This window comes from Acomys russatus, chromosome 6 (assembly GCF_903995435.1).
Source record: "Acomys russatus chromosome 6, mAcoRus1.1, whole genome shotgun sequence".
NCBI classification, from domain to species: Eukaryota; Metazoa; Chordata; class Mammalia; order Rodentia; family Muridae; genus Acomys; species Acomys russatus.
This window is the reverse complement of record NC_067142.1, coordinates 29,970,485-29,996,648: the sequence shown is the minus strand read 5'-3', so window position 1 is coordinate 29,996,648 and position 26,164 is coordinate 29,970,485. Positions and strand designations below refer to the sequence as shown.

General features: G+C 41.6%; 1 protein-coding gene across 1 annotated transcript in view; it reads left to right on the top strand.

Annotated features, from left to right (window-relative positions):
* The first annotated feature begins 7,362 nt into the window (after nt 1-7,362).
* The window catches only part of LOC127190941 (zona pellucida sperm-binding protein 3 receptor-like), a 33,932-nt gene continuing 15,130 nt past the window's right edge, over nt 7,363-26,164 (top strand). The window contains exons 1-6 of the mRNA XM_051148200.1: nt 7,363-7,456; nt 8,325-8,504; nt 12,200-12,299; nt 23,343-23,428; nt 23,601-23,795; nt 25,788-25,970. Of these exons, the coding sequence (XP_051004157.1) occupies nt 7,363-7,456; nt 8,325-8,504; nt 12,200-12,299; nt 23,343-23,428; nt 23,601-23,795; nt 25,788-25,970 (838 nt within the window). The remainder of the gene's footprint in view (nt 7,457-8,324; nt 8,505-12,199; nt 12,300-23,342; nt 23,429-23,600; nt 23,796-25,787; nt 25,971-26,164) is intronic.

Genomic DNA, 26,164 nt, shown 5'->3' with positions numbered 1-26,164 from the left:
TTTTGTTAGCGTTCTTTCGCTGTCCTCTTGTCGTTTTGGTGACTCTGGTGTTGGGAGGTGGTTTGTAGTGACCTTCCCTGTTTGAGAGTGGATAGTTGATGCCTGATTATAGGTAGGGTACCCTTGCCTGTGGGGATCAAGGAGTATTTCCCTGGACCAGGCAGGTGGTTCAGGTTCTACTCCTGGAGATTTTTCTCAACACCTTAGGCTCCAGGCTGAGTCTTGCAAAGTAGGTTTCTGTTTGGGCCTTTTCACCTTACTGCTGTAATTCAGAACAGCAGTTTTGGGCTCTAGAGTAAGGTCAGCACACAAGCTCTCTGGTTGTGTAGGTTGATCCCAGCTGCCTGTCCTTCCTGTTGCTTTGTAGCCAAGACCCCAGGTGGATCAGATCTTCTGGGCTGCAGCTGTCTTTTAGCTCTGCCTCTATACTCTGTAGGACCGTGCAGCCTCTCCCATGAATTTGGGAGTTCTTGCTGGGTCTTCAGGAGCTGATGCAGCTAGGATCTGCCTGTTGGAGATTACAGGATCAGTGCCTGGTCGGCCTGAGACAATATGGTTTCAGGCCACTGGCAGTATCCAAGGAGGCAGCAATTTCCACACCCCTGTAAGCCAGGACACTCCCAGATTGCTTTAGATCAGCAGTTAGGCCCTGCAAGCACGACCCACAGCTCCCTGTATCATGCGAGGTCCTGTCGCGCCCGCAAGAATGGACCTAGCTAGGTTCTGTTGTTTGGGGAGTGCCGGGTCAGTGCCAGCAGCCTGGGCAGGTGGCTGGCAACAATGGTGATTCAGATCACTGGCGGGAATCCCCTGTATCTTCTCTTTTGGCCAGTGAAAGCCAGAATGCTCCCAGCTCGCTTTAGATCTGCAATTAGACGCTGCAAGCAAGACCCACGTCTCCCGATAACGTGGGCGGTGCCACGCTGGTTTCTAACTGTCCCTGTTTACAGGGTCAATCCTTTGTGTCTAGGTTCAGATTGGGCCCAGGACGCGGAGAGCGAGCTACACGCCAACTCTAGCTGTTTTTGGTGAGTCCCACCACCTGTGTTTCCACTCAGGCTAGGCAGGTGACCTCCACAATTTGGCATGGTGTGGATGGAGAGGTTCAATGGTAGTTTCACCCTATTCGCTGAGACTCCTCAGGTTGGGAGCTCTGGAAAATCCTCTCCCCAATTGGCGAGTTTGGATTTCATGTGCTGGCTGCAGCTTGGTTGTGGATTCCATTTCAGAGTTTGGGGAGTGCATTTAGCACCTCCGGGCTGTTGCTTGTCCCAGGGATAGACCCACTGGTGGTCTGCGGAGTTTGGGGCCCCACTCACCTACAGTTCTCAAAATCCAGCAGTCTGTGGCTCCATTCACATCCCTGGTCACCTCGGAGTAGATCAGCTATGGTGCATACTGGTCGACGCCATCTTGCGAATCCCCTAAAAAGAATATTAGCGTTAGATTTTCTTGAAAACTCCAGCAGACACAGACAACTAAAATTACACACACACACACACACACACACACACACACACACACGCACTATAGATATAGTAGTCTCTGAGGCCACAGTGCCCTTGTTACCCCTGCACTCTAGCTGTGGCCTCAGTGTGACGCTTCAATAATGAGGGATGTGAAATGGCTCCATTACTGTTAGGCAAATGTGCCTGGCATCTACCTACTGCCAGGATGTAAAGCAGCTGCAGCAAGGCCTATAGCACTAATCTTCACACTGCTCGTCCCCTCAGTTCATTGCCTCCTCAGAGGTCAGTTTCCTACAGATGTACCTACCTTTTAGACAGGTGAGTCTCTCAGCAGGTAACCCAGGCAACCCCAGACTGCCAATCTCCTATGTTCGTTTCCCTAGTGGGAGAGTTTTGAAATAGTCTTCTTTTAAAACACGTACATAGTTAATGATTTTGTGTGTGTGCATGGGGGTGTGTGGCATGTGTGTGGTGTACATGCATGAAGGTGAGAGGAAAGCTTTTGGGAGTCAATTCTCTCCACTGTACAGGTTCAAAGAATCAAATTCAGGTCACCAAGCTCGGCAGCAATTAATTAAAAATAAAAATTTCATACAATATATTCTGATGATAATTTCCTCTCCTCATCTCTTCCCAGATAATCCAGCTGCTCACCCATCCAGCTCTGGATAGTCTCTTTCCCTCTCTCTTTAGAAAACAAACAGGCAAATTAAAAAACAAATCAGAACTGAAAAGAGAAAGAAAAAGTACAAGAAACACACACACACACACACACACACACACACACACACACACACACACACCATCAAAAGACCACAAAGTCAGAAAACAATACACAAGCAAGAGACCAGTAAGATTTTTTTTTTTTAAAGTGTCCAAACAAAGCTATAGGTAAGTGACCCCACCTCCAAAGTATAAAAATATCACTGAGTTGATTTGTGTTGGCCATATACTACTGGGGTCCTGCCCTTAAGTGTGGTTTATATACCCACCTTTCCTTTGCAAATGGTTGTCATCTGGAGATAGCTTCTTAGTTAGTAGGGCATGATGGGGCTGGAGAGATGGCTCGGAGGTTAAAAGCACTGGCTGGTCTTTCAATGGTCCTGAGTTCAATTCCCTGAAACCACATGGTGGTTCATAACCATCTATAATGAGATCTGGTGCTTCTTCTGGCCTGCTGGCTTACACACAGGTAGAATACTGTATAAATAATAAGTAATTAAATCTCTAAAAAGAGATGAGGGATCCTGCCTTCTTCCCTGTTTGGCCCCGTGCATGCTGCTACGGTCTCTGTGAGTTGATTCATTGTTCATCATCCCTACTGTGCCTGGAAGACTGTTTGGAGTTATCCATCCACTTCGTAGCTCTTACAACCTGCCCGTCTCCTCTTTTGCAGGGTTTCCTGAGGGGAAGGTTTTGATGAAGACATCTCATTTAGGACTGTTTTAAGGTCTCTCGCTCTGCACACTGGGCAGGTGTGCGTCTCTGTATTCTTTCCCATCTACTGCAAGAGAAAGCTTCTCCAATGGCACCTGAGTAAGTCACTGATCTGTAATGTATGTTCATTACACAGGAGGAGCTTTAAAAAGGCACCTTCTTTGAAGTGCTTCATATGCCTTGACACGTTCTACCCCCACACCCACTTCTTGCTTTCTCCTCTGACACCCCATTACTCCCCTTCCCTTTCCTCAAATAGTCTCCCTTTTATTTTCATATTATCTATACAATTACATATAAAGTTTAGGAGCCACATGTGAGAGAAAACAGGTGGTATTTGCCTTAACCTGAGGATCTCCAGTTCTATCTATTTTCTTGAAAATGACACAATTTCATTCTTTGTTGGGGCTTCACAAAACTCAACTGTACACATAGAATACATCATCTCATCCATCCCATAATTCAGTCATTGTGAGTAGTGCCATACAGAACATGTGCAAGCAGGTGTGTATCTGTGATGCACCTGTGCCATTCTCTCTCAGGCATTTTCCTAGGAGTATCACAGCCAGGGCACATGGCAACACAGTTTTGGCTTTCTCTAGATGTCTCTATACTTATGTCTATGGTGGCTGAGTTGATTTTTATTCCCACCAGAAATATCCAAGGGTTTCTTTGCTCCCATATTCTTATCATCATTTGTTGTTTTCTTAATGATTGCCTTCCCACTAAAATGAGGTGGCATCTTAGTGTAGTCTTAAATTGCACTTCCCTGATGGCCAATGATGTTGGACAAATTTTTGTATATCCATCTGTTATTTGTGTTTATCTTTTGACAGTTGTCTGTTTATTACTTGGGGGGTGTTGGTATTTATTTTTATTTTTTTAGTTCTTTATAAAATCTGCTGTGTGGTTGACAGGCTCTTCCTGGTCTGCTGCTGTCTCTTCACCTCTATTGGTTGTGGCCATTACTGTGGAGAAATGGCTTTTGTTTTCAATTTCAAGCAACCTCAACGGTCAATTCTTGCAATTCTTTCCTATGCCATTGGAGTCCTTTTTAGGCCACACTTACCTACATCCATACCTTGAGGCATTTTACCTTGCCGTTCCTCTAGCATTTTTAGTTTTCTGTCTTAAAAATAAAATCTTTAATCGATTTTGAATTGACCTTTGTGTAATGTGAGAGTGTCTGGTTTTCCTAGCACTGTTGGTTGAGAGGTTGTCTTTACTTTGGTGTATGTTTTTGGCTTTGTTGTTGTTGTTATTATTGTTGAAAATCAGGTGAGTATATGTACAGAGTATTGTTTCAGGATCTTTGATTCTACTCCCTTGGTCTACATGTCTGCTTTTGTGCCAGCAACATGCTGTTTTTGTTACTGTGGCTCTCTAGTATAATTTGAAATCAGATATTATGATGCATATCATATTCTTTTTTGCTCAATTGATTATTGATTATCTGGGGGCTTTTGTACTTCCATATAAATTTTAGGTTTATTGTTCTAGTTCTGGGGAAAATGGCTTTGGAATTTTGATGGGATTGCTATTCTGATGATATGGGTCTATGTGAAGTCTTTCCCACTCCTAATATTTTATCTGATTTTTCTCGGCTGTTTTAAAGTTTTCATTGTAGAGCTTTTTGTCTCCTCGATTAGGTTTATTCCTAAGAGTTTTAGAAGGCGCTGAGAATAGGATTATTTATTTTCTTGGCATGTTTGTTCATGTCATAGAGGAAAGTGCTAGGGCTTGTATATTGATTCTGTATCCTATCACATTTCTGGAAGTGTTTGTCATGTCTAAGAGATTTGGGGTGGAGTATTAGAGTGTCTTATTTATAGGCTCATACCATCTACAAATAGGGATAAGATGACTTCTCTTACTTTTAGAATGTCTTTTTCTTGTCTTATTGCTCTGGCAATGTATTTTTGCTTACTTCTTCAAGTGTTCTATTGAATATGAGTGGCAAAAATAGATGCCCTGTTCTTGTCCAGGGTTACAGGAAATGGTATCAGTTTTTTCTTACTAGGTGTGTGTGGCTGTGTGCTTGTTGGACATAACCTTTGCTATGTGTCTTCTGGTTTCAGTTTCTTTGGGGCTTTTATAATGGATATGTGTTGAACTTGTCAGAGGCTTTCAATTCTTGCATCTTTGAGACATTATGTGATCTCTCTACTTCAGTCAGTTTGGGTTGTGCTTTGCAATTATTGATTTGTGTATCTTGAACCATCCTTGCATCTTGGAATAAAGGCAATTTGATTATTAGAAGTGAAGCTATTGTTATATGTTGCTGAATTGAGTTTCCAAGTATTTTATTAAGAATTTATTCATCTATATTCTTCAGGGAGATTGAACTACGATTCTATCTCACCCCACCCTACATTTTGGTCTGTTTTTGCTCTAATAATAATAAGTAATAATAAATAATAGTAATAATAAATTTGGTAGTTTTACTTCCATTTTTCTTTTATGGTATAATTTGAGGAGCACTGGTGCTAATGTTTCTTTAAGGATACAGGTAGAAATCATTTAGGATTGGGCTTTTTTCCAGTTTGGAGACTTTTTATCACAGTTTTACTGTTTGATTGTTAAAGGTCTGCTTAGACTATATTTTCTTTATTTAGTAGGTCTTATGTGTCTAGAAATGTGCCCTTATTTTGTAGATTTTTTCAATTTTTTTGCTAATCTAGACATTTTCACAGTATTGATTTGGCTGACCCATGAGAGGTGAGGTCTTTCCATCTTATAGCCTCTCCTTCAGTTTCTTTCTTCAGTGTTTTAAAGGTTTCAAAGTATGTCCAAAGAACCTGTGTTGCCACCAGTCTCTGCAATATTGTTTTCTTTTTCGTCTCTACCATTATTAACCTGGTTTCACTCTTTCTCTTTGTGTCTATGTATCACTCAGTCTTTCTCTCCTTCCTTCCTCTCTCTAGCTAGCTGCCATCTCTGTGTCACTGGTTCTTTGTATTGTTATTTTCACTTCTGTTATCTTAACTTCTGCCCCTATGTTTACCATTTTTATTCACAAATTAATTTGAGATTTGGTGTGTTCTGTTTTTCTATGTGTGGATATATCATCAAGTTATTTACAACTTCTAGTTTTCATGTAGGCAATGTTAGAAGTACATTTCCCTCTTGTTGCTATTTTACTTGTATCCCAAAGATTATAGCATGTTGTGTTCCATTTTCATTTGATTCTAAGAATTTTAAATTTTCTACCTTGATTTCTCTAATGACCTATTGACAATTTGGTACTATAGGTCGAGTTCCATGAGTTCATTTATTTTCTGTATTTCTTGTGATGTTGAGATTTTGTCTTGGGTTTTTTTTTTTTTTTTCTGCTGTGATAGACGGTATGTAAGAAATAATTTCTGTTTTCTTGTGTGTCTTAGGCCTTGCTTTCTGATCTAAGGCATGTTCTATGTTAGAGAATATTTTATAGGCTTCTGAGAATAATGTAGGTCCTGTGGCTGGTAGTGGAATATTTTGTAGATGCCTATTAAATCCCTGTTGTCTACAACGCATTTAACTTGGGTGTTTCTTAGGGTTCATGGTATTGGTATTTATTAATGAAAATAGTATTAAAGCACCACTAACATTACTGGTCTGTGCTTATGTACCAGACAGTTTGTGTTTTATTAAACTGGGTATGTCGATACCCATTGAACATTTGTTTTAAATGAACCTCTCTGCTACCTCTCATAAACCTCCCTGTCCTCTGTGTTTCTGTCTCTGTGTCTGTCTGTCTCTGTTTGCCTCTGTCACTCTCTCTGTCTCTCTCTCTCTCTCTCTCTCTCTCTCTCTCTCTCTGATACTACCTTGTAAATACATGTTGCCATGATCTTAGGAAAACACAGTAATCATGTCATTGAAGATCAACACAAAGGTGGCTCTCCATTCACTGAGGACAAACTTCTAATCTTGGTACTGAAAACCCAGTCAAGTCTACTGTTATCTGTCTTTCCCTCTGTCTCTAACCAACACCTTCCTGCTAAGAGTCATCTAAATTAGTCAAAGTGATGGCTACAATTCCTTAGAGATGGCTCTTATTTCTAACTGCTATTGCTATGTCTAACCTGGAGTTTCACTTTTAATATAAATTATTCTGTACCTACCACTTCAGAGTTGACAGCAACACTTACCATATAGGAAGCCACTTCTGGAAGGCTCGCTCCTATCTATCCACATGGAAACACCCGGCCTTCTGAGTGGGTTCCCGGAGCATATTATGCCAATAGAAGCTATGATGTGCTGTAATATTTCCATTTACTATAGTGTTGTATATATTCAATTATAATTCCTTTGAAGAGAGTTTCAATGTCACTTTCAGTGCTTGATGACAAGCATAAGACCAATGGCTACTGAGTTTTCCTGGGAGAAACATAACAGAAAGGCATCAGATCATGTATCTCCAAGCGACCCACATGCACTCACCATGAGCTCTGCCCTCTGCAGGAAAGGGATAATGGCAGCCTGGTCTTTCCTTGAGCAGCGGAAAACCTCTAGTTCAACTCTGTTCCAAATGACCTTGGCCACTATTCTGATGGTTCCTGTTCTTGGTAAGTAATGGGGGAGAGGGGGGCAGTTCATATGTCTCCTCACCATGAATCTATCACATGCCTGCCTTAAGGATGGTCTAGTGAGCATCCAGTTTTACATTGGAGGGTAGAATAGATTTAGGAAAAGTTGGTATACTTCTGACTAAAGATGGTTTCGTAGATGCCTTTGATTATCTTTTAGACTCTCTTCTGCAGGGATCTACAAATAATCTAAATTTAAAGCAACTATGACTAAGAATAAATATGTGTTATTTGTCAGTCTGATCGTGAAGTCTTCACTGTAGGAGATTATTACATAGAATAGACACAGACAGTTCCACTGGGTCATGTGAAAAGTGTTTAGTACTTTACTTCATTCTTACTAGGGAAGCGGAATTAACATAGGACCCACACTGTGATGGTTTTGAGAGCTTGTTTAAAGCAGAACTTAACAAATTTCAAAAGCTCCAAGGGAACATAAATGAAATGCTTCTGTTCCATCCCTGCTTCTGAGACAGCTAATCTTGCAGAAGAACTATGTTTTTACAGAGGAAAGGGAAATGTTATTTGGTATGACATAAGACTATATTTGATAGGTGGATGTGAGCAATGAGAAAATAATGAGATTGACATATATATGATTGACTTGGCGGGGGGGGGGTAGGCAAAATTCCCATCCTGCGGCTGCTGCTGTTGTTGTTGTTATTATTATTATAATTATTATTATTACCACCAGAATGCATACATCAATAATCATCTATTGTGGTCACTGAGATTTGGGGCAGTAAGTAAGAGTCATGGTCTTGGCTCAGTAAACCTTACTACTCAAATGTTGAGATCCTGTCTCTCAAGATACAGCGTGCGGTGTTCCTTGTAATTTGGCATCCAGGTGACTGTGGACCTCCACCCAGTTTACCATTTGCTTCTCCAATCAACCAGTTGTATAAAACAATCTTCCCACCTGGAACTGTTCTGAAATACACCTGCTTCCATGGCTTCAAGAAAGTCAATACAAGCCACCTGACTTGTGATGAGAACGGCTTGTGGATGTACAGTAACTTCTGTGCCAGTGAGTATCAACATGTGCTCTCACCTGTCGTTTAAGTATAATAAATTATACAAGTCTAAAGAAAACGTTAGAATAAAGTTGTACTGTAAACTAATATTACCTGGGGCCGCAGGGATGGCAGAAGAGTTTTCTGGTCAATGCTTCAGTGCTGTAACTCTGGCTCCTAGGAATTTTTTTTAAATTAATTAATTTAATTTTTTTTTTTTTTAGTTTTTAGTGGGGTTTTTTTTGTTTGTTTTTTGCTTTTGTTTCGTTTTGTTTTGAGACAAGGTTTCTCTGTATCCTGGACTTGCTTTGTAGATCAGACTGGCCTGGAACTCACAGAGATCCACCTGCCTCTACCTCCCAGAGTGCAGGGATTACAGCTGTGCATCACCACGCCCAACTGCTCCTGGGACTCTTCATGTTTTCTCTTAGCTTCCACACGCATTGTTGTATGCACCATTCACACCCATGTACACACACACACACACACGTACACTGACAGAAATCAATAAAGTAAATATTTCAAAATATTAATATTAACTATTTTATTTGGAAAAAGACAGTCAGCAATGTACCATATCCCACTTTTGCAGCACTGAGGATTTAAAATTTATTTTCCATTTTCTTCTGTTATGACCAAGGATAAACATTTTTAAGAGTGTATATTCGTGTACAAAACTCACCAATGCGTGGTATTCCATAGTCTATTGATGGTGTAATCAACCAAATGAAACTGAGTGCACTTTTTCTCCTTAAAGTGTTTCATAAACACTGGTAATGCATTTATTTTTATTTTTCCTCAAAATAACAACTCAGTGAGTCCGGAGAAGAAACAGGCATTTGAATATACCACCAGAGCTATCTGAAAGCGGGAGTTGAAATTAATTAAGAGGCTTTTTTTTTTTAAGGGAAAGAATAGAGCTTTTATTTTGATAATTAAAACATAACAACAAAAGAAACTTGACCAAATAGCTTTTGCCTGACAGATATATAAATTATACCACTGGGCATGTGGCCAGTTATGTCCTAGTTTGTTCTCTGTTGCTGTGATAAACACCATGACCAAAAGCAACTTGGACAGGAAAGGGTTTGCTAGGCTTGCATGTTCTGATGAGTGTCCATCACTGAAGGAAGCAAGAGCAGGAAGCAAGTGGCAGTGGGGGAGGGAAATGCCTTACTGGCTTCTCCCTGGGGCTTGCTCTGCCTGCTTTTTGTTGTTGTTGGGTTTTTTGTTTGTTTGTTTTGCTTTTCTGCTTTCAATTAAGAGGCTTTTTAAATCTATTTTATTCTTTAAATTTTGTACCTAGACACACAGTACCTTGGCCACGCCTATGCTTTTTTCTCCCTTTCCCCTCCCACAGCTCTCTGTCTCTGTCATCTTTTTCTTTTCTAGAACCCTTGGAGTCCAATTAGTGCTATTGTATTGCATATGTGTGGTCATGGGCTCAGGCAGGAGAATTCACTAGTGGGTACCACCCAAAGAAAAATGATTTTCCCTTTATTAGTAGCTGTCAACCACCCCAGCTAGAAGGGAGGAGAGAGAGAGAGAGAGAGAGAGAGAGAGAGAGAGAGAGAGAGAGAGAGAGAGAAAGAAAGAAAAGAAGAAGAAGGAGGAGGAGGAGGAGAGAGAGAGAGAGAGAAGGAGAGAGCGGAGGAGGAGGAGAGAGAGAGAGAGAGAGAGAAGAAGAAGAAGGAGGAGGAGGAGGAGGAGGAGGAGGAGAGAGAGAGAGAGAGAGAGAGAGAGAGAGAGAGAGAAGACAGGAGGAGGAGGAGGAGGAGGAGGAGGAGGAGGAGGAGAGAGAGAGAGAGAGAGAGAGAGAGAGAGAGAGAGAGAGAGAGAGGAGAGAGAGAGAGAGAGAGAGATCCTCTCCAGCTCTTTACTGGAGTTTTTAATTGGCTTGGTCTCACGAAGGTAGCCATGGGTGCTCTGAGTTCACGTGTGCAACAGCTGTCATGTCCAGAGTACAAATGTTCACAGCTCTGTTCCCTGCCCTGCAGTTCTTACATTCCTCTGAGCCTTAAGTGGTGGGGTTTGGGTTGACACTCTCAGCACTTTAAAACAGTTATGACTCTTTGGTTGACTACTGTCCTCTGCAGTGAGAAGCTTCTATGACCAGCTTTGAGAGTAGCTCAGGTTAATGGGGATAAATATGTAAAAAGCAGTTTGATAACATGACCATTTAGACAAAGAACAATAGTTGGTTCTACCCTAGGGCCTACGGCCTCCCTAGTCACAGACTTTTGACCTGGTTTAGAGCACCAAGAATGAATTCTCTTCTGGGAAACAGACCTCAGACCCACTATATCCAGGCTGCCCCTTCGCAGTCACGCTAGTATTGTACCAGTGGGCAAGCCTTGCCTAGCAGGTTAGTGCTGCAGCACGCAGCGGCTATTCCTGGGTAAGACCACTGATATTCTTTCTCTCCTAGTAGCCTACATAGCACATTCTGGCACGATGAAAGCTAGACAGCAGGAAGTTTCCTTGTTTATTTGAGACTGACTCCTTTTGTATCCTGTAGCCAATGTGTATGATGTCATCAGCAATAGGTTCGTACCCACTCTGGCTATTGTGGGCAAGCGAGAGCAAAGGCAATAGCCTATATTAAGAGTGTCTCTGGGGCTTTTATGACCAATAAGACAAAGGGAAAGTTTCCTGAGTCTGGAATTGAGATGGTCATTTAATAACCCATGTGTTCTTGGAACAGCGTTGTCCATCCACTTGGGGTAATTCTGTTCAAACGCTTTTAAAAACTATTACACGAAGGAAACCCTATTTCTAAAAACAAAAACAAAACAAAAAATAAAAAACAAAACTTATATTCCCTTACAAACCAGTGGCGGTTTGTGAGGCATCTCCACACATCCTTCATTTCCTTCATTATGGTTAACCCACCCCTTATGCCTTCTTTCCCCGCCATCTTGTCGCCATCCCCACTTAAACCCTTAGCTGCTGGCCTACCTGTTCTGTCTTATCACGTGAGTTATACTATTCCCTTTTATTATATTTTTGCTTTGGTTGCAAGTTCGTAGGCTCCTCTTCATGCACACCTTACCTGGGTTAACCTCTCCTTTACCTTCCCCGCTCCCATCACTCACTAACTACTTCAGCATTTCTATTCTTATTTCCACCCTCCCTCCCTCATCACCTATATCCCACTGCCTCCCTTCCTAACTGCATCCCCCAGTGGCCTGCTTCTAGTTTCCTGGCTTCCCTATGTACTTCAGACTAAACACATTGGGCAGAGGATATGAAGCTAGCACCAACACCTGAGAGAAGACACGCCTTGTGTGTCTTCGGGAGGCCTCGGTGACTCCAACTTGGTATAAATGTTTCCAGTTCCGCCCATTTAACCTCAGATTTCATGACTTAATTTCTCTCTCCAGCTGAGCAGTATTTCTTGGTGTGTCTGCACCACACTTTCGTTATCCTCTCATCAGTTGGTGGGCCTCTACGTTGATTCTTGCTACTGTGAATAGAGTAAGTAGTTGTGTGAGTGTTTCTGCAGTAAGACACGCTTTGTAGTAATGTCGTAAGGAGATGCTTTGGATACATGGCCAGGCGTGGTATAGCGGAGTCATTTGATCATCCAATATCTAGTTCTTTGAGAAAAACCCAACACTGATTTCCAAAATTAAGTATTCTCCCTCCCTTAATTTTTATGTCTTCCGAGTATTACAGACCACTAACCGTCAGCTTAATTTTCCTCCAGAGAAACGATGCAGAAACCCCGGCGAGTTGGTCAATGGCAAAGTAGAAATTATGACTGATATTTTCTTAGGTTCAACCATAGAGTTCAGCTGCTCAAAGGGGTAAGTGAGACTAAGGCAAGTTGGACGGAATAATTTTCTTTTAATTAACTTTATAAGGAGTTAATTAATTCATGCTTCGAGAATAAAACTGAAGCCAGATGTGGTGGTGCCACGCCTGTAATCTTAGCACTCAAGGAGGCAGAGGCAGGTGGATCTCTCTGAGTTTAAGGCCAGCCTGGGCTACAAATCAAGTCCAAGACAGCCAAGGCTACACAGAGAAACCCTGTATCAAAAGCAAAAGAAAAAGAAAAAGAAAAAAAGTATCAGTGTATACAACTTAGAAGTTCTTGCTTCTACTTGGTCCCATTTATCCATTCTTCCTCTTTGTCTTCTGATAAGAAACGACTTTGGTCCTTTATGGCTGTCCTTTCACCATCTATTATATAAGCACGACTGAGTACACAACTTCTATGAACATCCTACCCCTCGCATACACAGTAACTAGACTTTACACATTGTTTTGAACTTTGACCCTCCCCCACCTCCAACCGCATTGCTTTGTGCTGAGGGGGGTTTTGTGTTACCCAAATCCATATCTTCATTTGCGATGTATTTGAAGGTGAGGCCTTTTGGGTGTAGGTTCCTGAACTCCACAAGATGATGTATGCGAGAGCTTGTTTCCTCTGTATCATTCTGCAGCCAAGGAAACCACCAGAGCTTAGCCACTGAGACACCCCAGCCTCCAGAGCCCTGAGAATGAAGTCTTTCTTAAAGAGAGTGCCATGAAGATAAACGCGCATGCACGCGCGCGCGCACACACACACACACACACACACACACACACACACACACACACACACACATACACACAGTGCAATCCTTGATCCTTCTGCTTCTAGTGCTCGCTCATTTCAAGTCTCTGTCATGTTTATGGGTATTACATTAGCTTTCCGTTGTTGTGAAGAAATGCTTGTCATTAACAATTTTAGAGGAGGAAAGATTTGGTCCCATGACTTTAGAGGCTTCAGGTTATAGTCTCTGCACACCAAAACTTCACCCAGTGGTATCTTGGAAGCAAAAAAAAGAATGAAAGGGAGCTAGATTTTAACACATCCCTTCAAGGGCCTGGAGCCACAGATGTACATACTTCCACTAGGCCCAGATCTAAATTTTCCATCTGTTCTAGCAGCTTTACCAGCCTGGGACCACACCTTCAACACCCAAGCCTTTGAGGACTATTCCAGAACCCCAGAGTTTATCATGGTGTATTCAATGATTGCTGAAAACAGACTTCTATGTGCTTCCAATCTCATGTTATAACATAGAAGTCTCTGATACGTTACTGTCTAGATGTGGTATGACATGTGCGTATAGATATTTATAAAGGGTACATCTCTGGGAATAGGATGGCTGCTCTATGTCAGTGGTTCTTAACTTGTGGGTCACAGCTCCTTTGGAGGTTTGCTGCTCCCAGAGGCCAGCTCCAGGAACAGCAAACAGGAGAGAGGAGAGGAGGATCTGTGGTAGGGAGAATTGAGCAGGCAGTGAACAGCTGGTGAAAGGAGACCAACTGTTGGTTGAACAACTAGCTAGAGGATTTAGTTGTTGAGTAGAGGCGGAGGAACGGAGGAAAAAGAAATATTTCGAGACTCCGCATATGTGGTACAAGCTGAAGATCTTAAAACCCAGGAGAACTTTTCTATCTGGCTCCATCTCTGTCTCGCTTGCTGTCTGTCCAACTAATTCCTTGTTCACTTACTAGCTTCCTGTTTTTCTTTCTATCTATCTATCTATCTATCTATCTATCTATCTATCTATCTAATTATCTATCTATATATCATCTCTCATCTATCTATCTATCTATCTATCTATCTATCTATCTATCTATCTATCTAATTATTTATCTATTGCTTTCTGTTACCCATCTTTCTAGCTCCCTGCTTGCTTGTTTCCCTCTATCTGTTTCTCCTCCTGCTGTTCCTCATCTCATTCTCACTCTCTCTCTCTCTCTCTCATGCCTGTCACTTGCTTGCCTTTTTTGCCATTCCCCCATCTATCCGTCTCTCTTGCTGTTTCTCACCTCACTCTAGCTTACTGTCTCATGTCTGTTACTTGCTTGCTTCTGCCTTCTATCTAACTAACTGCTTGCTTGCTGTCTATTTGTCTAACTAACTGTCTCCATGGGCCAACCCCAGCATTTTATTGAAATGAGATTCAATTACTTTTTGTTATACATTACATCATGATTTTTTCATTGCTCTAATCACTAGGGCAAAAAAATTCAACAAAGTAGCAAGGAAATACAAAAAGTTCTGTAACCTACAACAAAAATCAATTAATTTCCAAACAACAGTTAACATAACCTGTTTGTTATCTTTTAAACAATACACAGCAAAGTTTAATCATAAATTTCCCCAGGCTAAAGCCAATGTGTTCACAAGATGGCCATAGTAACATAGCTTGAGCTAAATGTTTTCTAAAGAAAAAACTTGACCTGCTTCCAGTCCCAGACCAACAGGTATGCTAACAGGCTAACTGCCAAGGGCTCCTCTATTGTAAAATATCTGTAAAGCATGATGTTTCAAGTCCACCTTCTATTGCTCTCAAAGCAGATTCTAAGGAAACATTTTTACAGATATATAGCCAGGTACTGTTATGTCTAAGTCTTAACTTTCTTACATACAATTTCTGCTTGGGTGCTCACAGTCAGAGCAAATGTCTCAAGCCTTTTGCCAGATGCCCATTTTCAACATTCCCTGTAGGAAAAAGTTTTCCCTGTATGAATGTCCTAAGGGCTGAGAAATAAAGAGAAAAAAAAAAAACAGTTTTAGGAGAAATAGCAGATTTCTAAACACTACACCTGTACCATACATAATATGTGGAGGTAGTGGTGGTCAGTAGAGATCTTTGGAACTTCGTAAAGCAAAGTCTCAACAGCTGTTCTGGATGTTTAGCGATCATGCTGGACAGTCGGAGGTCTCTGGAACTTCGTCAAGCAAAGCCTCTAGGACTTATCCTCATGTCTGTTATAGAGGTTTCCCCATCCGTTCACAGGGGTCACCTAAGACCTTCAAAAAACTGAGATAGTTACATTATGATTCATGACAGCAGCAAAATGACATCTATGAAGTAGCAGCAAAACTAATTTTACGGTTGGGGAGGTCACCATTGTAATTGTTAACGCTTTGTCTTCCACACTTCCCTTCCCTTCCTCCTGACTTTTGCCATCTTCTGATGCCCTGTGTCTGCAATTTTGTCATTTCAAGAATGTTGCAGCCAGGTGTGGTGGCACACGCCTTTAATCCCAGCACTCGGGAGGCAGAGGCAGGCAGATTGCTGTGAGTTCGAGGCCAGCCTGGTCTACAAAGTGAGTCCAGGATAGCCAAGGCTACACAGAGAAACCCTATCTCGAAAAACAAAACAATAACAAAAAGAATGTTGCATACATAGAATCACAGAATGTGTAATATTTTTTTGAGATTTTTAAAAAAATAGTTTTTTGAGACAGGGTTTCTCAGTGCAGACCTGGCTGACCTAGAACTCTCTCTGTGTAGATCAGGCTGGCTTTGGACTCAGAGATCCACCTGACTCTGCCTCCTGAGTGCTGGGGTTAAAGGTGTGTGCCACCAATGCCTGGCAGAGATTCCTTTTCATGTGCAGGATAATTCTCTGGACATCCCCCAAAGTTACACACACCCGTAATTTCCCTGTCTTACTGCTGAGACAGTATTTCACGGTCTAGAATGTACTTCATTGCTTGACCATTGATGGATACATCAGTTGTTTCTCCTTTGTCTCCAATGAGAAAGCTTTGTAACTACGCATACATATATTTTGGGGGGCATTTGAACTTGGGTATTCTATCTCTTGAATGCAATGACTAGGTAAAGAATCTCTTCATCTCTTTCTCCCATTTTCTAATGTGACTATTTGACCCTTCCTTTTAATACTTAGAAGTCTTTGCATGTTCTAGATTCTAATGCATCACCGAATATGTGAATTGCAAAGTTTCCTTTCAAATTGCAATTTGTTTTAATCCTCTTCACAAGATCTTTTACAAAGAAAAGGAGTTTAATTCTGGTCCAGTCCAGTTCAGCAATGTTTCTTTTATGGAACATGGTTTTGGTGTCAATTATAAATTCTTTCCTTGGAGCTGCCTTCCAAGTTGCTCCTAAGGCACAAGCTGCCTGTCTCTTGAGCCGTACTGAGGACCCTGCACAGGAAACCAGGAGTACTTCTGGCACCATGTGGACACAAAACGATCACATACCTTAGAGGGCTGCCACGCCCACCCGGGGCTACAGAACAGAGCTCTGGCCCACAGCCTTCCCAGTCCAAAGTTGCCCTTGTGGCTCTCCCTATGTGTTTCTGGTTTTTCCTAAACATTTTATAGGTTTATATTACATACTTAGGTTTATGGTGATAATTTTTTGAGAAGTTGATGCTATGGACTCCCCCTCCTCAAGAGTCATGCATTTCATTATATTTTCATGGATATTTGTATCTGTCGCTTTTTCTAATATATCTGAAGAATCAACATGGTAGAAGGAGAGAATTTATTAATGCAAGTTGTCCTTTTGTCTCTACATATGCATGCATAGTCCCCCAATAAATAAATAATTAAATAAAAAGTAACAAATGTACTTAAAAGCCAACATTTATTATATTGATACAAGATAAGGCCTTTTAAAATAATATCTTAACTCTCAAATGCATCTGAGTCTTCTTCGAGATTTTCTATTCAACAATTTTAGTCTGTTCATATATGCACACAACAACTTAATTCCTTTCCATGTACTATTTTATATTTTTATAATTGTTGTTTTCATGCTCATTTCCTTCTCATCTTCATACTCATCCCTCTACTACCATATAAATAGATATATAGTGTGTGTGTGCACGCGCACTTAAATCTCGGTACAGAACAGAAGAGAAAACATGGGATGCTAGTGTTCTTAAGGCAAGCTTATAGTGCTTAACAGGCTGCTCTTCACTTCAATCTAATTTTCTGCACATGGGATCATTTCAATCCTTAGGACGGAGTAAAACTCAAGTGTTTGCACACCCATGCCATGCTTTCTTCATCCAATCATTTATTGTGGCAGCATCTAAACTGATTCCATATCCTGGAATCTTTGGTACTAGAGGAGAAAATGGCTGTGCATGTGTTACTGTGGTGTTGACTTGGAGTTCCCCAGGCATGTGCACAGAAGGGACAGCTAGCTATAGGAAGCCTCTACTTTTAATTTTCGGGTGGCTTCTTCCATAGCAGCTGAACTGGCTGACATTCTCTCACCAAGAGTCTGAATTCCTCTCCCGCCCTCCCCCCCCCCCCCCCCACACACACACCGCGTCCTAACTATTCCATGCTGTTGTTGGGTTTCTGGATAACAGGCCTTCTGAATAGCATGGGGTGGAAGCTCCGCATAGCTTTAATCTGTGCTTCTCTGATGAATAACAATGCTGCACGTGCTTCCCGATAGTCATTTGATATCTTACTTCATCCTCTGAAGATTAGTTCGCTTGCCCCTTTGTAGACATGAATCCTCTCTCAGGTGTATAATTTTGCAAGATTCTCTCCCCTTTATCTCTTCAGTCTGCTGATTGTTGCTGCCACTGTAAAGATCTTTAACTTCATGGATTCCCCTTTGTCAAGTCATGCAATTGTGTGTGTGTGTGTGTGTGTGTGTGTGTGTGTGTGTGTGTGTGTGTGTTTTGAGCCATTGGAGTCGTTTTGCACAAAGTCATCATCTATTCTCCTATCTTGAAGTGTGTTTTTACCTGTTTACTCTAGCAGTTTAAGAGTTGCAGGTCTTCTGTCTCTTGAATTTCATACAGGGTGACTAGGGATCTGTTTTATTCCTCTGCACATGGGTACACAATCTCCCTAGTACCATTTGTTGAAGAGCCTGTCTTTTCTCCAATGTATGTTTCTTTTCTTTTTTCAACTTTGTCAAACACTGAGCAGCTGAAGCTGTGTAGGCTTTGGTTTGGGCTACTTCACTCTGGGTTTGTTACTGTGGCTCTGAGATCAGTTATTGCGACACCCCTAGCACTGCTCTTTCCATTTAGGATTGCTTTGGCAACTTTGTCTTTTGTGTTTTCATACGAATGTTAATATTTGCTCATCTATTTCTTTAAATAAGAATTGCATTATACTTAATTACTTTTCTATTGCTGTGATAAGATACCATGGCCAAGGCAACTTAAAGCAGAAAGTTTATTGGGGCTTTAAGTTTCAGAAGGCCGGTCCTATGTCTGTCCTGACAGGGAGTATGACAGAAGGGCAGGCAGGCATGGTGTTGGAGCAGTAGCTGAGAGCTCACATCTTGATCCACAAACATAAGGCAGAAAGAGCTAGCTGAGAATGCCATGCCCCCAGTGACCAACTCCTCTAACAAAGCTACACCTCCTAATCCTTCCCAAACAGTTCCACCAACTGGGGATCAATTATTTAAACATATGAACATATGGATGTCATCTTCATTTAAATGATCATGTACTTGTAAATGACCATTTTGACAATGTTAGTTTTGCCAATCTACAAGCCTGGGAATCTTTACATTGTCAGTTCATTCATTCATTATTCATTCATTTTTCTTTCTTACTTACTTTCTTTCCTTCTTTTAAACATTTAAAAAATTCCCATCCATTGGTCTTTTTACTTCATTAGGTAACCTTAGTCTTAGGATTTAAAAAAACCTGTTGTGAATCGAAATTCTTTCCTGGAAAATTTATTATTTGTCTATTAGGAAACATCTTGGGTTTTGCCATTTGATTTTGTGTTACGTTACTTAGTGAAAGAAAGTCCTTGTTATGTCTAAGAGTTTTCTGGGTAGAGTTGGTAGCATCTATAGACCTTATTATGTTGAAATATGCTCTTTGTATTCCTAGTTTCTTTGGGGGCTTTTATTATGAAAGGATGCCAAGAGCTTTTTTTCATCATTTGAGACAGTCATATAATTTCTGTTCTTGGGTGCCTTTCTGCATTTAGTCATGTTTGTTGATTTGTGTATGTTGACCCAGAGCGTCTTTGATGTGTTCTTGAATTCCACTTATGAATGTTTTATTGAGAACATTTTCATCTATGTCCAACAAAGGGATTTAGTTCCTAGGTTCTTTCATGTTGTGTCTTTCTCTGGCTTTAGTATCCCATCTTTTGGGTTTTACTGTGAGGTACCACTTGTCAATATCCCTTTAGAAGAAATTTACTTGCTATTTTTCCCATATAACTTTTTAATTGGTTGCTTTCTTCTTCTAATCAAGTTTTAAATGACCTTTAGAGAAACAAATGTATTGTAATATTCAGCTTTCATAACCAAAACTTAAATGTGTCTATTTTTCTGGCCTATTTCTTGTCTGTGTGTATCTGTGTGTTTCGAAATAGTTATTAAAATATTTCCTTACATTAAGGTGATGGAATGCATGCAGTATGAAGGGGGACACAGGAAGGACAGGGTAGAGGAGGGAGCTAGGGGAAGATTCGAAACACTGAAGATCTTTGAAAGTGATGAAACCCATTTAGAAGCTTCCTGAAATAGACACACGTATAAAAAGGATTTAGATGGAGTTGTCCCATAACAGGGTAGCAATGTTTCTACTAAACACTACAGGCTAACAAATAAAAAGCCAGAATTCTTTAACTCTTTCAGGGTACTGGTTAGTGGGGTGGCATAAACCCCCAAGCAATTTAGGCAGTTGACAGAGATATGTGGTATTTATCTCAGTCTGAGCCAATTCATTCAATCTGATGATCTCTGGTTGCATTTCATTTCCCTGAAAATGCACTAATTTTAGAACTTACTGCTGCAAAAACCTTCTATGAAGTATATTTGGCTCGCTTTGTTTATCCATTCTGTGTTTTTTATGTGCCTATGTTGGCTCTATAGCTTAGTTGTTGACTAGTGATGCACTAAACATTGATGTGAAAGGGTGGCTGTGATATGTTGACATGGAGACCTTCAGGTAAATACCCGGCAGGGATATGGCTGGGTCATAGGCTAGATCTCGTTTTAATTGTTTGAGGAACTTGCACCCTAATCACCATGGTGACTGGCGTAGCTTGCATACCCTTTACCCTTTGCATCGTCACTCATCAGCAATGTTGATGATATCCATTCTGACTGGGATGCTATGAAATCTCAACGTAGTTTTAATTTGCATTTCTCTGATTGCTAGGTATGTTAGACTCCCTCCCCCCCGCCCCCGCACATGTTTATTGGCCTGGCTTTTTTTCTTTCTTTTTTTTTTTTAATTTTTAAAATTAATTTATTCTTATTACATCTCAATGGTTATCCCATCCCTTGTATCCTCCCATTCTTCCCTCCCTCCCATTTTCCCATTATTCCCCTCCCCTATGACTGTTCCTGAAGGGGATTACCTCCCCCTGTATATGCTCATAGGGTATCAAGTCTCTTCTTGTCAACCTGCTGTCCTTCCTCTGAGCGCCACCAGGTCTCCCCCGCCAGGGGATGTGGTCAAATGTGAGGCATCAGAGTTTCTCTAAAGGATTTTAGTCTTCTTAGTTTAAGGCTCCATTCTCATAAGTCATGATTACTTCCTTATCCAGATACTCAACACCATTGTCTGTGCCATGTGGATGTGAGGGACAAGGACGTACATTTAGTTTATAATAATGTAATATAGAATCTCTATCCTACACTTAAATGGTCCTTTTGTTATCAAAATAAATTCATTTGGTTATGGTATACTTTTCTTTTAGAGCATTTCTCCATTCTGATGGATAACATTTTATTCATAAACTTTTCATTGATATTCAGGGTGGGTGGGCATCTCAATGTTGTGGAAGGAATAGGGCTTGTCAAGAGCAAACATGATAACAACTATAAAGTAAACAGTTTATAATGGTATGTCAAGCTTTAAAACCAGAAAATTCAAGTCAAGTGTCAAAATAGTTTACAATTGTGATATGTCTTGATAATGTATGACAAGGAAAGCACATAAGCTCAGGTGAACCAGGTGTCTATTATACACTGATTTGTAGCTTGTTATTAAACAAATCTATACAATGAGTGAAATGTTGAGATTGCAAGTACAGGCCACATAGACAGCCATCAGCTCAGACAGAAGCCTGGTCACTGATGTACCCATGGACAACTGTATGAGGATCTGGGACCATGTGATCGTGCATGAAGGCAGAAGGCTCATCAGGTAAACTCACGAACATGGATGCCTGTCAGATGAGCAATAGCGTGAGCATGCACTTGAGGGCCTGCACCTATCTCTGCTTAGACTCACACAAGAAAAGCATGAACGCTATACTTTTATCAAGGTGGCAGAGTGAAAAGGTCAAAGGCCTCTGGCCACAGTCCGGACTGTGTGGAGACCAGACCACTGACTGCCAAAGAGCTTCTCCTTCCTACCTCCCTGGGGCACTTGCCTTGTTCTGCCCTGCATGGAGCTCAGTGTGCAGGACTCCTGGTGGAAACCAGGGTGCTCTGAAGGAAAGGATCAAGCTCTTTGAGAATCCCCCCCTGCCTCACATGTACGTGCCCTCCTGTAGCGCCTATCTTTCCCCCCTGAGAGCCAGCGTGAGAAGTTGCAGTGCTTTCTGAAGTCAGACAACATGATGGATGGAAATCAAGAAACAAGGGCTAATTTTCCAGGATTTCCTCCATGCAGTGACAGAATCAGGATTTTAAACAGCAGCAGCAACGATAATGATTATAATGGAGCCACCCTGGCAGAGGGACCTTTCTTGTTTTATGTTTCAGGCTTGACTCAATCACTAGTTTTGTGTGGAGTCCCATCTTCCAGATGATAAAGGAGAAAGTAGGATTCCCTCTTGGGTTTTGGTTTGGTTTGGTTTGGTTTTTGTTCATTTGTTTTGTTTTGTTTTCCAAGACAGGGTTTCTCTGTGACTGTCTGGGACTCCCTTTGCAGACCAGGCTGGCTTCGAACTCACAGAGGTCTGCCTGCCTCTGCTTCCCTGCGCCACCACATCTAGCTCCTGCTCACTTCTTTAGCACAGCTTACGATGAGCTCTCCTTTCTAGCGGTGGTCCAACTTGTGCCACCTGGAACTAGGTGGTCTCTACCCAGGGTAGAGATTCCATTTTCTTGACTAGGAATTTTTCTTCATGAATCATTGTTAGCATTCTGCGAAGTAACACTTTGTTATCCAAGGGTATAGATGCCATAGTTGAGATTTTGAAACTCATGGTGTGTGGAGAATTAGTTCATGGAACTGGTAGAAGTGCTTCTGTGTTTGTGAAAGTGGGTGGGTGGGCTGCCTGAACTTTGGGCTCTTGCAAGTCATAGTAGGAAAGAAAGATATTTTTCAAATTTACTACAATTATCTTTATGCTTTCTTCAGAAAAGGATGATTATGGTGGGGTTGTCAAGTGGCTTCCCAATAGAGCACTGCTTTTGCATGTGTTAGGTCCTGATTTCCACTTTCAGCACAGCAATAAATAGTAAAGGGAGGAAGGAAAACAGAGAGAAGAGAGAGGGAGGAAGGAAGGAAGGAAGGGAGGGAAGAAGGGAGGGAGAGAAGAAGGAAGGGAGGGAGGAAGGAAGGAAAAAGGAAAGACAAAAGAAAAGACACAAGATAGATGTGAGAGGTTTGAATTTCTGGCGCATGCGTGTGGAGTTTTGGTGATTTTGTTTCCACCTTGCACTGCAGTGTAAGGAAACTGACAGAATCAGGAGCATGCCCACACACACAGCAAACTATGCCACAGACAACGCAAGTTCTAATGTGTGGGGAGAATGTTACATGTTTGTTCTGAGAAAAGAGTAACTTTGTCTTAAAGTTTCTACTAAGTGGTATTTAGATTTAAAATAATTATAGCTTCAAATCTTTTATGTGTTCTTTTCTGTTGGTTGCATTATTTATCACTGAGAAAACTTAATAAATTGTCATAAATGGAGAAAGTTTGGGGAGGAGAAAATGAGCTCCTGCTTGATACAATGATATTGGACTTCAGGTTGGCTCTATAGCTACAAATATAGTGGTCAATAGAACATCAATTGTTTTATTTTAAAATGATAAGTAACATTGTCTTTATTCAAAACCTGTGTCCAATTGCTGTTAGAGTAAACCAAAGTAGGATCCCAGATAAACCTTTGACCTATCTTTCAGCTTTCTTCTGATTGGCTCAACAACTAGCCGGTGTGAAGTCCACGGTAAAGGAGTTGACTGGAGTGATTCTCTCCCAGAATGTGTAAGTAAGTAAAGATTTCTTCCTGACACGAGAATATGACACTTACACTGTGTCATATTGTCATATACTATTATATCTCCGTCTCTCCCTGGACACTCCGTTTGCAGTTGGCAGAATTTTAGATTTACAATGACACCCTTCCTGACTACTCCTTTCTCTCCCCTCACTCATCAAAGTTGTCACGTGCGAGTCCCCTCCAGAGATCAGCAACGGGAAACACAGCGGGAGAAAGGAGGACATCTACACATATGGCTCCTCGGTCACCTACAGCTGTGATCCCAGCTTCACACTCCTTGGCAATGACTCCCTTACCTGCACCGTGGTGAACAAAACAGTAGGTGTTTGGAGCCCAAGTCCCCCTACTTGTGGAAGTAAGTCATAGTGATGTATTCTGCTTTCAATTGTTCTCATTAATTTTTGTAAGAATAAGGCACTACTTGTGGGAGTGGTAACAGCCGTTTAAATACAAACCAAGGATTGCAACCGTGAAGCAATTCATGTGTCCAGCCTTCACACTACATTCATTACAATGGTATAAACTACATGATAATAACCCAGTGCATCTTACAGGAAAAGCTTCGGGCCAGGTCTTTCTCACTACGTTGTTCCCCTGGGAAACGTCTCATGCTAGCTCACATTTGCGTGATAGGCAGCCATGTTTAGATGATCCTCATGCCTCCACGGCAAAGCTTCCGCAATCTAACACAGCGGAAGACTGCAGAAGGAGAACAGACAAAAGCTGAGGCGAGGAGAGTGGGCAGTGCTGGCAAGAGTCAGATGAGGAAGGGATGGTGTTTGCCGAGTTGCACAAACAAAATGTCTGCTCTCCCCAGATGGGCACCAACTGACAGAGCAAAATGTGACTTTACCAGTGCCCGACTTGGTGAGGCCGATGAGCCCGTCAGACATGCTACAGAGTGATCACTTACTGAGCAGTGGTAAGGAGTTACTTAATAGAGCAGCCAGTGACTCCCTAATGGCTGCATCACTACGAAGTCCCACCTCTATTCTGCCTGGCGACCTCATGGAAGCTGAGTCACGCAATAATGTTTTCAGTTCCTCATGGAAGCTGAGTCACGCAGTACTGCTTTCAATCAACCTTTCACTCCCAATGCCCTCTAATATGCCCCCCCCCAAGATCATGTGCGGCTGGCAAAGAAACCCAGGAGCAACAACTGGCATCTCCACTGAGTCTCGTGACCCTCCGCCTGAGCGTGTCAGCAGCTCTTTCACTATTTCCGCTGTTTTGCTTGCTCTAGTTGTTAAGACTCCTGTGGGCTGCAAAGTTCAAAGTGGCTTTGTGCTAGACCAGTTGTAAAACGTCTCTGTGTAACACACTCAGAAGGCGAACTGGAGGCCACACTAAAGGGACAGTTTGACGTGGGACAGAATACGTCTGATGGCATCTGTCACCATCACCCAAAGAGAAAAAGGGCTTCAGTTGTATCTCTGCAGTGGAGTGGAGAGGAGTGAGGAGGAATAGATAGCAAACACAACAGGCTCTTGTGTGGGGACTAGAAAATGGAATGGCATTTGTTGTCTATTGTGAGGGGCAGGTCACTGCAGGACCACCATGGCCATCACTATAGGCTTTTGATGTACAACCAAAGCCATCCTGGCCATTAGACCACCATATTGGAAGGATTTGGAAGCCTGGAGTTTAAGCTTCAAGATTTAGATATTGCTAGCCTTGGGTTTTTTTTTTTTTTTAATTGAGAAAGTCAACTTTATCATCATGACTAGAATGATGGCCTCTTAGTTTCTCGAGGTGCCTAGAAAATATGTAATTTTTACGTGTTTCCCTTGTACATACCTGACACAAACATAGATCATGAACTGAGTTAAACTGTTATAGACCAGAGCCACATTATCTTGGGCTATCCTTATTTAGTTCTCTGAAAGCCATCCGTTCCCACCCCTGTGTCTGACCTAGCATCCTTGTGACTATCAGAATCTTAATATTCTTAGCAAACTACTAGCTTGAATCTATTCAAAATGTAAGAGTCTCACCAGATAGTACCCAAGCTATAGCAGAGTTTTCCACTATGATCCACCTGTGTATGGCCCCCACCAATGCATTTGGTAAACACACTGATTTGTGGTTTTCTTTGTTCTGTCACTAATAAAATCTCCTGTAGCCACTTCCACGTGGAACATGGAATTGGGAGGGAGAGAGGCGGGCCTGAATCTGTGTTCCCAGGGCATGCTCACTCATATTGGGTTCCAGAAAGAAACTGTCTTTAATTCCCTTTAAGGGGAGAACTGGGTCAACCACCTTTCCTAGAACTGTAACTCCCCCGTGCCACCTGTCAACTGCCATTTCTCTCTTTACTACCTAGATGTCTTTTTTGGTACCTCTTTAGAAATCAACTGTCACCAGCCACAGATTCCAAAGGGGCACCTGGTCTCTGGATTTCAACAGTCCTATTATTACAGAGACTCTGTTGAGATCAGCTGCAAGAAGGGTTATGTCCTCAGAGGCAGCAGCTTAATCTACTGTGAAGCTAATAGCGAGTGGTACCCTTCTGTCCCCACTTGTGAACCCAGTAAGTATGGACTGTGAAGGAACTGTAGTATTTAGCATCTAAGGTTATCCAGTATATGGGTGGGATATGATTATAGGCACAAGCCCACTTTAAACTTCATCTTTTTATTTTGTGTGCACAAGTGGAGGTCAGAGAACAACTTCCTGGAGCTTGGTTTCTTTTGGTATGTGGATCTAGGAGATGAACTCAGTTTT